Genomic DNA, 14299 nt, shown 5'->3' with positions numbered 1-14299 from the left:
TACACTAATATACCATATTGACCCTCATATTTTATATGCACAATACTATAAACTGCACAGACCCAGATCTACCATGAAGATATGAGTACGTCTGATGAGATTGCCATATCTATCTTATCATAAGCCCATTCTTGACAATAAGCACACCAAATCTCCTCATTTACACAATTTGTACAAGCATTTACTAATGATAATTTTGTATGAAAACAAGCATATCTCCTACATTTTGACAAATTCTTAAGACTCAGTGATGCCGCCATGAATTAGCTGGAGAGAGTTAGCTCCCCAATGACTTCCGCAAAACGGAGAGTCAGGAAAATTAACAGGGTGGTATATATTGTTCCCTTAACATATGAACATGTGTCTTTCCTTTTCCCTTTCCATCTATCCAATGCACTGTTGCAGATTAAATTGTCATATAAACCATGCTATATCTGCATTAACATTATTCTGTGAATTTATTTTAGCAGTTCGTATGTTTCTGATTGTCATGTAAATGTTCATGTGCGCATAGAAACCAATTCAAAATCTGCGATTCTGAGAGGCATGTGTGCGGCTTTGATTTCTATGAATTTTTTTGAACTTTTTAATTATTTATTTTTTTCGGGGGGGGTAGGTGGTCAGTCACATGTAGTCCAAGCCCTTGCTGACTCCGATTCTTAGAAACAAAATTGTTATAATTCACTGACAGAGGTGTCCTGAGTATTTAGAGTATCATGGACATGTTTATCATACTGATCCTAGTCAGATGTTCTGTCAGAAGAACATTTACACAATCCCTTATTAGCCATGTTTGTATGTGAGAAAGCTGGCCAGTAGCTTCTCGTGGGTCAGTGAACCTTTCGGGGTTTTCCCTGGTTCTTCCTCCACCATTTATACTGGCCGCCATGTATAGCCTATCTTCTGCTGAAAAATGGTGTTAAACACTAAAACAACAACAACAGCAACAACTTATGACCAACCATTATCTTGACCATGAATGTATGATTTTAAAACTTGTTTGCAGTCTTGCTGTGTTGAAGAAACATGGAAATGCGTCCCATTCACAACATCTTGGTAATCACTACTGAAACACAGCTTTACACAGTGCAAGGCATAGCCAAACTTCCCTGAGATTATTTGTGCATTATATGGTTTTATTTGTGGGAGTTCATGCTTTATTGCCATAGATAAATTTCAAATCGTATGATAGATGGTAAATTTCATGTGGTCTGGCAGCATCATTGTAGACTGTCCCCCTGGTCTTAACTTAGCAGAAATAATGCGCATACTATTTGCTTGTTAGTGAAAAGCAGAATAAAATGTTAAACTTAATGTACCAGCTGATCTAAGTCATACCTAAGCCAATGTAATATTAATTTTAAAAATGTCCTGAATCTGATATAAATATACAATTTGCATCTCAATTACTATCAGTATATTACTAATATTGATGAAGGAAATTGTGTAACTTATTCATCTGTTGGTGTCACTATGTTTTATAACCATTTATGTTTTATGTTGCAAAATTGTAGTTTATTTATTTATTTATTTATTTATTTATTCCAGTGATGTAGCACATACTTATTTCTATTGTGTTACTTACCTTTCCACCCTCCTTTTATATGGAAGTTCTGAAAGTCTAGCTGGAGAAAGAACACAGACCAGGAAAGTTCCCCTCGCATTCATTGTTAGGGTCAATGACCACTTGTGGGATATCAGAATGGGGTGAGAGGTGGAAATATGGCAATAGCTACAGGTATGTTTTTCATAACTGACATTTTAGCATCAATAATGCAAACCAGTCGCTATGTAGACCATGTAGAATGTGACTCCTAAAACGCACCTTCCATAAGATCATTTAATTACAAACGAGTTAAATTAGTCCATGGGGTAGCAATAATTCAATGAAAAGAACAGATAAAGCCTTCATGTTTGTGAGGATAATACACTACAAACAGTGTATGCCAAAATATTAGCAGAGCCCTCAATATGGAGGGAAAGAGACTTATCCTTCTTTCGATTCTTTGAATTGGTCAAATAAAACTGCAATGCCATATCTGGGCATACGAGTCTATCGTGATCACACTTAGTGCAAATATGACTCAGACAGGATAACTTGATAGGGTTTATCGCTACACAAAAGAAGGAATATTTTACTAAAAGCAGGTTGACAAAAAAAGAAACCGACTCACAATTGCCGTAAGCAACCTGTTCTACAGACCAGGCATAAAGCTCACGCCATTGTCTCAGAGATTATAAGGAGAGCACGAAAAGAGTTGTAAGGGTAAGGGTCACTTAAAAGAAGCTTGACAAAGACCACAAGACACATGCAAGTTTACATCTAGGCATTAGTGAGTTAGTAACAGATGTCTGCAACTCAAAGTACCTAATACGATCAAAAACATAAGGACCTGAATCAATGGCTTGGCCTTTAGAGAACTTGAGCATGTTAGAAAGGCTTGCATTATATCCCCTATCAGCAGAAACTTGGCATTCTCTCTCTCTCTCTCTTCGAAGAGAAAAGGAAGAATGTTTGTCACAGCCCTCATATGGAATAAAGCATTTCCTACTATTTCAATCACAGAAGAATTTCAATTTTGCACCAAAGACTTTGGATGTGGGTCATTTCCTGACCTGAAAGGAGGAATTGGCAACCTTAGCTCAGAACATGGCCCAGTGAATAGATTGCATGAGATCAAGTAAGCATGAAGGTTGAGAACTTTCTGCAACACCAGGTCTTTCCTTTGATGCAATGGCCTGAGCTGGTGTTCCATGTCGAAAAGGTCATTGAATCACTATTGTTGAATCACCGATGGCCTAAGAAAATGAGAAAAAAGCGTCCAGTGCCAAGGACACTGATCTGAGATTGGGGAAGCTTACCGGTTTATCTTGTGGTTGAATCTTGCTGTGAACAAGGCTACCAAAGGTTTCCCCTTCAGTCCGAACAGGAGCTCTTCTGTGAATTGGCATAGAGACCATGCCATGATGATTACCTTGCAAATCTAAACTGACTGTCAATCATAATATTTCTCATGCTTAGAATTTATTGATGACCCATGAAGGTGATTCCCTCCAAGTTGCTGACATAGGAAGTTCAAACTCTCTACACACAGAAACAAGCATGTTTGTCTCCCTGTTGCCTTGATGTACGCAATGACAGGTTTGTTACTGTGAATATATGAGTAGGGTTAGTGTCTGTGCATAGGGTCATATGGACTTCCCAACTGACCCAACAACTCATGTGCTGATAAAATTCTAATCACAAACAAATCTGAGCTGTCCAGAGTTCCATGTTGTCAGTGTGCCAGGAGAAATAGGTCTGCCCAGGGGAACCAGGTCCACCATGAAATTCAAATTCAAGGTCCACAGTACGGATAGAAAAAAGCAAGCAGACCATGAAGAATTGCTTTCCAGCACCTCTAAAAATGTAAAGATTATGTCTATTCAATCTTGAGAACATGGCCTAATCTCCTGTTGATGAGTTAATTAATCTTTGTTTACATAAAATCCTGAGATGGAGCCAGATCTGATTGATCTAGGATTGGAATGAGTCCCAGTGCGTAGCTACAGACAGCAGCTGGGCTGGTAAGTTTGAGGGACTCGAAGAGGCCAATGAGGCTCAAAAACACATCAAAATGCTGGAGGATAGAGATCAATTGTGACCTCAAGTGGGCAGCATCTGCTCATATCACACTTGTAATGATTCAGGGTAGATACAACAACAAAACATGTCATGTCAAAGTATGCATACTGAGAATCAATGGAAACTGCCCATTCGATTGGCCTGATGATCTACTGGACTTAAGGTGTAGTCTCTATAATGAATGGCTCCTCCCAAAGAAACGTGTTTTAGGTGGTGAGATCTATGATCAACCAAAATGTCCCACACATTTTGGGTAACAGATAAATCCAGAAGTAGACGTTCGTAGACTGGTCGTTTAGTATCCTCTCCATCTGCTCTATATTTTACTGATGGTAAACAATATGGGATTTTCCTCGAGAAGGATGTATCACTAACTAACATCGGCATCATTGCTTTGTTACAGAGCTGGGCATAATATATATCTGTTATATATTTGCTGAAATATTTGAACATGTCTCTGAAAAGAAGACTAGTCAGGCAACCATGGAAATCCTTGGAAAAGGGAGCAGTTCCTAAGGGCTACCACCTATTATTGTCTGTGAAGAGTTGTGTGCCTGTTAACTTCCTCTGTGAATATCTGCAGTAGCTGCATCTAGTTACAAATAGGTGACAGAGATGCTTAAATTAGAATTGCTTACTGGACTGGGGTTGCATACCTTGACAGAAGTATTTTCTTTTAATATAGGGAATATTTATGATGTAAACAAAACAAGGGCTTGCAAATATAATGTATATTGTTTCAGATTTCATTACTTTATGTAAGTTTTTTAAATTAGCATGACTGATGAGCTCAGGCGCTTTCATTTGACCCTCGAATTTAACTGTACATAATCTGGTAAATTCACCTTAATGCCAATATTTGCCTACCTAGAATAACATTATCATGCTAACAACTACCATACCAGTAGCATTAAATGCAAAGTTGAACCTGTGGACAAATGGTAATTGCCTCTATCCAAGGAGTAATAAGTACCAAGAACAACACAACAAAGTTATTATTGGTAATATAAGCTGTTGTCTGGAATGCAGCAAATATAATTATAATGGCAATCACTGGCATGAGGTAGTTGACAAAATCCCAGATAAAATTTCCAAACCAGAATGACAGGTAACCAACTCCACCTACAATCTGAAGTTGCTTTGATCCATTAGATTTCTCCTTGATTAGAGAGATGATAAAGGTAGACAACATGAAGGCCATTCTATGCATGCATTATAAAGAAAACAAAAACTGACATCAGGTTGTTGACAAAATCTCAGATGAAATTTAAAATCCAGAATGAAAGGTAATCAACTCCACTAACAACGTGAAGAACATTCTCATTATAAGGAAGAAAAAAACTTAAAAGCCAGTCAAATCCATAATTATAGTAAAGATGCAACTCATTTTCAAATAGAAAGCTTCCAAACTGCTTGTATGGATTTTGTGAGACCTCTATCTTTCCGGAGAGCATGTTACTCGGAGAAGAAGTAGTAACTGGCGTTTTCACTGATTTGCCACCGATGCCAGTAGCAGGAGGAGATCACTCTATCTATCTGCCACCTAAGTGGGTAGATAACTTTTAGCTCATGACTAATATGTTTTACTCCGGAAGAACTGGATTTGCGAGGTAGTTGTAGTTCTCCTAAGTTCTTATGTTTAGATAATTGATTTGAAGCAGAGCTAATTGATACAATCTTTGTGTGTTGTAAAAATGAGTACGAAATGTGAAACGCTAATGCATCAGCAGATCTAGGTCAATATCTTTTATACATAAGCAAATATAGTATCAGTCTAAAATGTTTCCAGGATGTGATATCAATATATCATATTGATCTGAATAAATTTTAACATGACATGGAAAAAGGAGGGATTAATTACACTTTCATTGTTAAAATATAATTAAACATTCCTGTGCCATATATACACGCTTAAAAGTCAAGCACAACTGCATACTACACAGAATCAGATCTGCTATCACATAATCTGCCAGCAGATCTGGATCTATACAGTTTATTATAAGTAATTAATAGAACAACCAACCTAGACAATGATCTATTGCCACATTGTGTGATAGCAGATCAGGGTCTATGCTATTTGTTAGAAGTAATCAACAGAACAACTAACATAGACAATGATCTACTGCCACATTGTGTGATAGCAGATCAGGGTCTATACTGTTTGCAGTTGGACTCAAGTTACAAGATATCATGTATGGTATTGCTTGAGAAGAGACCATTTATGGAGGACGGATAGGATATTCCACTTAAATTTGAAAACTATAGAAGTTTGTAAAAATAGGGGAAAGTTAATGAAATAAACAAAATAGGGCTTGCAGATATGATGCATATTATTTCAGAATTTAGGATTGTTTGATATTCTTTGAGAAGTTGTGATGAATTCTGCAATCTTGCGCCTTCAATGGAGACATGACTTTGACTGGAAACAATCTTGTAAATTCATCTTAATGTCAATAATTTCATTAATTTTCTTGGAATTAGAAGAGTTATGTACCTACCTAAAAGAATGTTGACCATGCTAACAACTACCATACCAGTGGCAGCAGTTTTAAATGCAAAGTTGAACATGTAGACAAATGGTAATTGACTCCATCCAAAGAGTACAAGTACCAAGAACACGATTCCAAGGTTGTTGTTGGTAATATAAGCTGTTGTCTGAAATGCTGCAAATACAATCAAAATGGCAATCACTGTCACCAGATAGTTGACAAAATCCCAGATAAAATTTCCAAACCAGAATGGCAGGTAACCAACTCCACTAACAATCTGAAGATGCTTTGATCCATTAGCTCTCTCCTTGATTAAAGAGATGATAAAGGTAGACAAAGTGAAGGCCATTCCCAATATAAGGAGAAGTCCAACTAAAAACCCAGTCAAGTCCACAATGAATATGCTTTCATTGTAATTATTGCTTTCTTGTGAAATTCTCTTAGGAAATGGATGATTGATTGTTGAGATAGAGTGCTTTTCATCTGTGTAGTATTTCAGGAGACTGTCCATGGTCATAGCCAAAGCAACTGCTACTGCATGTAGTGGCTGTCCATTGTATAGGACTTGCGAAATAGTCTTTGTCATTCCATCCACCGCAGAAGACTGGGATAAAAAATTTGCACCAATGATGTATTTCTTATTAAATGTTCCAATCCCTATTCTCTTGATTTCTGACAGGAAAAAGTTGTCAATGTTATCAAATTTAGTGTAGTCCCAGTATGTAACATCCTGCCCTTGTAGATTGTTCTTGTATGTCATTATTAAAGAGTTTTCAAAGGCACTGCCATTGTTTCCATCTCCATAAGTCACCACGGTTCTTCCAAAAGGACTGAGGTCAAGTTTCAGAGGGGGTTCATCTCTAGATGATGGCAGGAACTTTTCAATTACAAGAGCTAGGGCTGTGAACACGATAGGCAAAAGAAGCTGAAAGAATATGACAATTTTATTCCTTAAGGTGTGAACCATCTTCTTGACTACTATTGCTCTTAGTTGCTGAAGAAATAGCCATACTCCTGTGTTCTTTGCAAGGTCCTTGTTGAAATCTGCAAAAGATGAAGATGAACAGAATAATGGAGTGTATATGTCTACTATATTTGGTGTGGATGCCATTAATGACATCTGTAATTATTATGCTGAGCAGATAAACCAGAGGTAACATAAAAATTCATTCCAGTCATTAGACTTTTATACTTACCATTTACATTAGAAAATTGCTCACTGCTACCTTAGAATCCAGCCCTCCGTGAATTACGAAAACACTCTGCGTCTGAATATAATATAGTCCAAGGGAGGTAACTCTCACAGATTAACTCCCCTATTGACCAACGATATAGCAGATATGGCCAGTATAATATAACAGGATTCTCACATTTGTGGGGATATTGATATTAATGTGATTGTGTAAATATATTTCAGAGAAAACTAAATACAATTCCCTTTTCTGGCAAATATCTTACACGTTCACATAAGCTTTTTCAGAATAGGTAAGGGTGATATTGCTTGAGCAGTCAGCGTTTACCTACCTCATCCTATGGAAGCACGATGGATGCTAAACTTCAAGGAGAAATGTATCCTAATAAGATGTTTGCACAACCAAAGAGAATGCATTCATACATGTGCGAAGGCTACCTCTGTGATCCCACACCTGGATACAGCTTTAGATTCAAATGTATACCAGAAAAATACAGTGAAATTTGCAAGTTCAGAACAGGTACTACGGTTATGCTGTCATGAACAGTTCATGATAACCGTCTGGGCAGATAACAATGGTATGACAAAATTTTACTTTGCAAGACCATGTCACACAAATAAACTGCAGAAAATAGACTGAGTGTGTCACCTAACTAACTCCACTAGGTTTCGAATTTAGACATTACATTAAAAGTCCAAATTTATGAAAATCGCTTGTATCTTGAAATTGGCATGCATCATACCTGATAATGTGAGAATTCAGAGTATGGCAATTTAATAAACAGCTTTATTCAAGCAGCTACCACTTATGAGGTTATTTCTTTCTTTACTGACACTGCTGATATAGTCCGTGTTCCACAGAAAGCTTATAATCTTCTGTTCTTTGCATTTCTCGAAGAATCAATTGAAGAGAAAGAGCAGACAATTTATAAAACGTTCATCAATGGAAACTTGATTTTAGAAGTGAAACCAGGTTAGGTCATTAGCCATTAATCATTTAAGCAGGAAGTTTGGTTGTGGTTGAGATCGTAATCTAGTGATCTAAAGGACCCAATAACGAATGCTACTGTGCCAGACGGGTCATCAGCAGATCGTGACTGTAAAGGCCGCCAAGCCATAAGAAACTCCTTCACCAAAGGAATGTCCTGACCCATGAAACACACATCTAGGAGGAAGTCTAACCAGTCAAACATTCAGGAGGAAGTCAAACCAGTCACACATTCAGGAGGAAGTCAAACCAGTCACACATTCAGGACGAAGTCCAACCAGGCTGATATGAGTTTAACCTCCATACCTAGATAAACAAAAAGCTGAGAAGGAACGATTGCCGACTTCTTCACATTGACTATTGACTCGAAACTGCGAATAAAGTAGAGATGATTTTGCTGATATTATGCACCAGAATCGAACTGACCAAACATTTAGTTAGTGTTGTTCCACTGTGCTACTGTGGCTCAGTCTGACGTTCGCTGATGGTCCAATGGATGAGAATGAGATTGAATAGAAGGATTGAGAATTATTATAATTCCCTGCGATAGTCAAAGGGAAGATATCTGCATGAAACTGTGAATAGACACATGACAATACATGCCATATATTTCGAGACTGAGGACAGTAATAAACTTGTCAGTTAAAGTCCATGACATGACTCAATTTTCTGTTGGGTTTTGAAGCCAGAAACGTTCTGTAATATAAAACCGACAAGTCTGGTGTTTGGATTACCACCACTACCTGTTTCTGTAAATGTTCTGCCTTCATGGGCTCACTTATGATCCCTATCATGAATGTGGAGGGGCTCACTAAACAAGATCTGGAACCCCTCTGAAATAACTTGGATGGTCTAATAATTTGTCAGAATTAGGCTCATTCATTTAAGTCTGACAGAACATAAGAAGTATGACACCACAATGGAACATCAGCAGCAGGCGGGATGGACAGAAAGTCAATGACCTAGGCATGATGCATGAGGGAAGATAAAACAAGGTTTCTGGGTGTATGGGTGGCCACCTAATGGAACAAATCAAGTTAACTTGCACAAGCTACTAACCTTCGTCTATATGATATATAACTGGAGAGACTTTTTTTCTTCTGCTAGGAGAGCTGACGTTTTAGGTAGCAGAGAGCATGTTACTAATGTTAATATGATCAGTTAATGTATTTAACGGTTAATCAATCTTTAAAACACAAGCATTCTGTGCATTGTATATCAGTTTTGAAAACATTTTAATGTGTTTTCGTGAATGTAGTAAAGTAAAGGTCACAAATTTATATTTTACATTTCTTTATTTGCATACGACTTCATCATTCTGATAAAAAATAACTTTCTGTGTTGAAAATAAAAGGAGAAATAATATGTGTGATTGCCAAGGAATTTTGGTGATTGAATCAGTTGAGCATGAATTAGTTGAGAATGAATTAGCTGAACATGAATTAGTTGAGCATGAATCAGCTGAGCATGAATCAGTTGAGCATGAATCAGTTGAGCATGAGTTAGTTGAGCATGAATCATTTGAGCATGAATTAGTTGAATATGAATCAGTTGAGCATGAATTAGTTGAGCATGAATCAGTTGAGTATGAATTAGTTGAGTATGAATCAGTTGAGCATGAATCAGTTGAGCATGACTTAGTTGAGCATGAATTAGTTGAGCAGTTAAGCATGAATCAGTTGAGTATGAATCAGTTGAGCATGAATTAGTTGAGCATGAATTAATTGAGTATGAATCAGCTGAGCATGAATCATTTGAGCATATTCAAGTCTCTTGAATGGGCTTATTTTCTACTGGCCAAAAATAATTTGTTGGAATTCCATCTTTTCAACTAACTTTTTCGATTGCTGATTATTAAAATACATTAAGATATTCTAATAAATACAAAGGCAAGCATATAAACAAAATTAAGCCTATCAAGTCTGATGAAAAATATTTGCTTATATGCTCACAAGGTATGTTCAGTACAAACAGACTTTGTCCTTCAACCCTGAATACATTACATAACTCATCCCAGATGCTGTCAGGGAAATACCCATTAACTAAAATTAAAATATATCCATGAACTGGGTTTGATAAAACTCAATTCATTTACATCAAGCAAATAAGCCATTGCAGATTAAAAACATTAGCCATTGCAGATTAAAAACATTAGACCTTCCACCATAAAATCAATGTCAGAGTGCCAATTATCAGAGCCTTGATGATCAGTTTGTTTATTTTAAAAACGATGAAATACATTTGTATATGTATGTATGTTTGTGTTCATCAGCTCAATGAAGCACCAAAACTGCAAACAGTGACCAGTGACCTAAACCCAGTGTCATGTATGTTTCATTTTCAAACCATTTTCACAATAGCAGAGACATGTCAGTTGTCAAATCTGTACTGATGGACCAATAGTATATTGTCAAATCTGTACAGAGACCAATAGCATATTGTCAACTCTGTACCGGGACCAATAGTATATTGTCAGATCTGTACAGGGACCAATAGCAAATTGTCAAATCTGTACAGGGACCAATAGTATATTGTGAGATCTGTACAGGGACCAATAGTATATTGTCTGATCTGTACAGGGACCAATAGTATATTGTCAAATCTGTACAGGGACCAATAGCATATTGTCAAATCTGTACAGGGACCAATAGTATATTGTCAGATCTGTACAGGGACCAATAGCATATTGTCAAATCTGTACAGGGACCAATAGCAGTATATATATATATATATATATATATATATATATATATATATATATATATATATATATATATACAGTTGAACCGGGTTATGTCGCCGGCCTATGGGTTTGCCAAAAAGCGTCGAGATAACCGATGATCGAGATAAACAAAAACCAATATGGCGGCAATATATTAACATGTGCTTGAAATTTCTTTACGTACATGATGTGCGTTAATAAATGAGAATGTACATGCACGTGTTTTTGGAGGTTTTTTTACACAACAGCGTTGCCGCGATTTGTTTGATGAAGCGATCGGCATGCTATAAAAATGTACATACATGTTTGCTAACAACAAATGGCATATGTGCACCAACTAACAGCAGAGATTTACCAGTATACAATACAAACCACCGTCGATTCTCGATACAAACCTTTATTATATTCTCCAACATTGCAAACACAAAGATCGCTCACAAAATCACAAAAAACGTGCGGGGTGTAGTTCGTTTTTACAAAAAGCTAACCAGTGTCAAAATTAAATTCGCGAGTCATTTCACTCTGACACAGCTCTGAAAAGTATCGTACACGCGGTTACTATCAAAAGACCATGTTCTTGCAAAATAGAATCTCCATTCCCACGAAAAAAACTTACACGAGTCAACACCTGGCAATATTGGACCGTATATATTACTGTAGCATAAGTTAACACCCAATATAGGGATTCTTTCACTCCTGTATTTTGAGAAATAAATAATTATTTTTAATTATGCAAAACTTGTTTATTTGTTGTTTGCTATTTCTTCTTGCGGAGTTTAAGTCTCTGTAACCGTAACTTTTATCTGTTCTATTCGCGTCTTCAGAAGTCGGCCAGTTGTAGGTATAGTACGGTAGCATGATTGACTGTCACAGCATATAGTACTCGGCCCAGATGTCAGCATAAGCAGATTATGATGTAACAATGCACTGCTAAGATGGGGTTGTCGATACAAACAAAGCGATTGGTCATGGGGATCGAGATAACCGACGTTAAGTGGCAAATTTGGCCTTCTTTTGTGCTCGAGATATTAGGGTTCGGCGACATAAAAGAATCGACATAACCGATGAGAAAATGCTAAGACAAAGAGAGAATTTGGCGGTTCCACTTCAAAAACGTCGACTTAATAGGGTTGGCGAGTTAACCGAGGTCGAGATAAGTGGGTTCGACTGTATATATATATATATATATATATATATATATATATATATATATATATATATATATATATACAACCATTTATTCAGTGGAAGCACCTGTATGAAACTTTTAAAGATATCCACCAAGTCATACATTTTGGTAATTAGATCAGCTACATTTTAATACATAACTAACTGCATATGAGATTAACTGGTTCAATTAAAAAAAGCCAATATAACAGTCAGTATCACGATTTTGATGGTAACACTGTAGCAAACATATGTACAATTTTTATTCAAGACCAGCTACATGGCATAAATTGTTGTGAAGATCCCATGTCAATATCACCATCTATGCAGGATAAGTAGTGCAAACACCATGTCAATATCAACATCTGTGCATGATATGTAGTGCAAACCCCATGTCAATATCACCATCTGTGCATGATCAGTAGTGCAAACCCCATGTCAATATCACCATATGTGCAGGATAAGTAGTGCAAACCCCATGTCAATATCACCATCTGTGCATGATCAGTAGTGCAAACCCCATGTCAATATCACCATATGTGCAGGATAAGTAGTGCAAACACCATGTCAATATCAACATCTGTGCATGATCAGTAGTGCAAACCCCATGTCAATATCACCATCTGTGCATGATCAGTAGTGCAAACCCCATGTCAATATCACCATCTGTGCAGAATAGGTAGTGCAAACCCCATGTCAATATCACCATCTGTGCAGGATAAGTAGTGCAAACCCCATGTTAATATTGCCATATGTGCATGAAAAGTAGTGCAAACTGCATCTCAATATCACAGTGATAACAAGATATTAAGGATGGTCCTGATGACAGCCAGATCAGTTTCAGACCAGACACATGCCATAAGAAGTCTTTTAATGAAAACCCCATATCAACAGGACTATCCATTTAGAGGCTGAATTAACAAGATTTGCAAAACACCTACAATAATGGCAGCAAGACTAAATGCTTGAGGGACATCATTTTTATTTAGTACTAATTGGAATTCATGATAAAAATGTATGTCAAGCTTTATCACTTTTCTAAAAGTAGTTCAGGATGAGTAGCAATAACAAATAACTGCCTATTGAAACCAGATACAAAACTATGGACAACGAACTCTGGCCATGGCTTAAGCTCATCTCATTTTTGACCAATAGAAAAAGAAGTACGGAAAATACAGTACCAAATTTCTTATGCTGAAGATAGACCCAGATCTGCTCTACAATATTACATACTCAGATGTGAGTCTGTGCACTTTGGGAGAAGTAATTCACAGAAAAATGAAACAAACAACATTGACTCGGATATACCATCGCATAACATGCCTACAGGTCAGGGTTGTTTTGCAGTTGAACTGGACTCATAAGATAATATAATTGTCATGAATAGCATTATGTAGGTACACTGGCAATGTTGAATGACCATGCTCTGCACTTCATAAAGATGTATTTTGAAGGCAAAGGTCAATGTTATTAAATGATATATCTTTAAAAAAATCTTATAGCTCCTAGTTATTACAGAACGTATTAAAAGTCTTAGTTTTATAATTTAGTGTTCCAATTTAAGTTCATTGATTCAATACTTCAATGTGGTGCCATCTGATTTTAAGGCTAGAAAAATCTCACATAAAAATACTCATAAAATGACACACAAGGAATATTGATTGATTGACTATTGACCATTAGAAATCTGCTTCTAAGTGACGCATTTAAAGAAAACATGTATTTTTTGTGCCATCACAATGGTTTTATTTGCACCTCTACAGTCAATGATTTGATCCCTGTTTCCAGCATTGAATTTGTATATATGTGCTTGCCCTTCTGAGGTTGGTTGTTTTCTCCAGAATCTTCCGTACCTCAACATTAAGTAATGGACACAAGTCAACACCTTACCCACTAATGTTAAATTGTATTAATTGTTGTCCCTAATATTTTCGACAATAAATGGAAATTATGTAATTCTGTCCATTCCTTGCTGCATGCGCAGAGTTGTGCACTGCTCTTGCATCATTCAAGTTTGAGAATTCTAACTGTTGGAACAGACAAGGGATTGTCTACAGATGTGCACAGTGCTTTCATAATTTCATTCCACCCGAATATTCTCAGCATGTTTATTAAT

The 14299-nt window shown here is 36.7% G+C and overlaps 1 protein-coding gene across 1 annotated transcript in view; it reads right to left on the bottom strand.

Moving 5' to 3' along the window:
• LOC149804111 (phospholipid-transporting ATPase ABCA3-like) overlaps nt 1-14299 on the bottom strand; it is a 98405-nt gene that overhangs the window by 24565 nt on the left and 59541 nt on the right. Inside the window, exon 14 of the mRNA XM_089954076.1 lies at nt 6124-7158. Within this exon, the coding sequence (XP_089810202.1) occupies nt 6124-7158 (1035 nt within the window). The remainder of the gene's footprint in view (nt 1-6123; nt 7159-14299) is intronic.

The sequence above is a fragment of the Sinohyriopsis cumingii genome, chromosome 3 (assembly GCF_028554795.1).
Source record: "Sinohyriopsis cumingii isolate HCF-2022 chromosome 3, ASM2855479v2, whole genome shotgun sequence".
Classification (NCBI taxonomy): Eukaryota; Metazoa; Mollusca; class Bivalvia; order Unionida; family Unionidae; genus Sinohyriopsis; species Sinohyriopsis cumingii.
The sequence above is the reverse complement of the archived record's forward strand: the minus strand, read 5'-3'. Positions and strand labels throughout refer to the sequence as shown.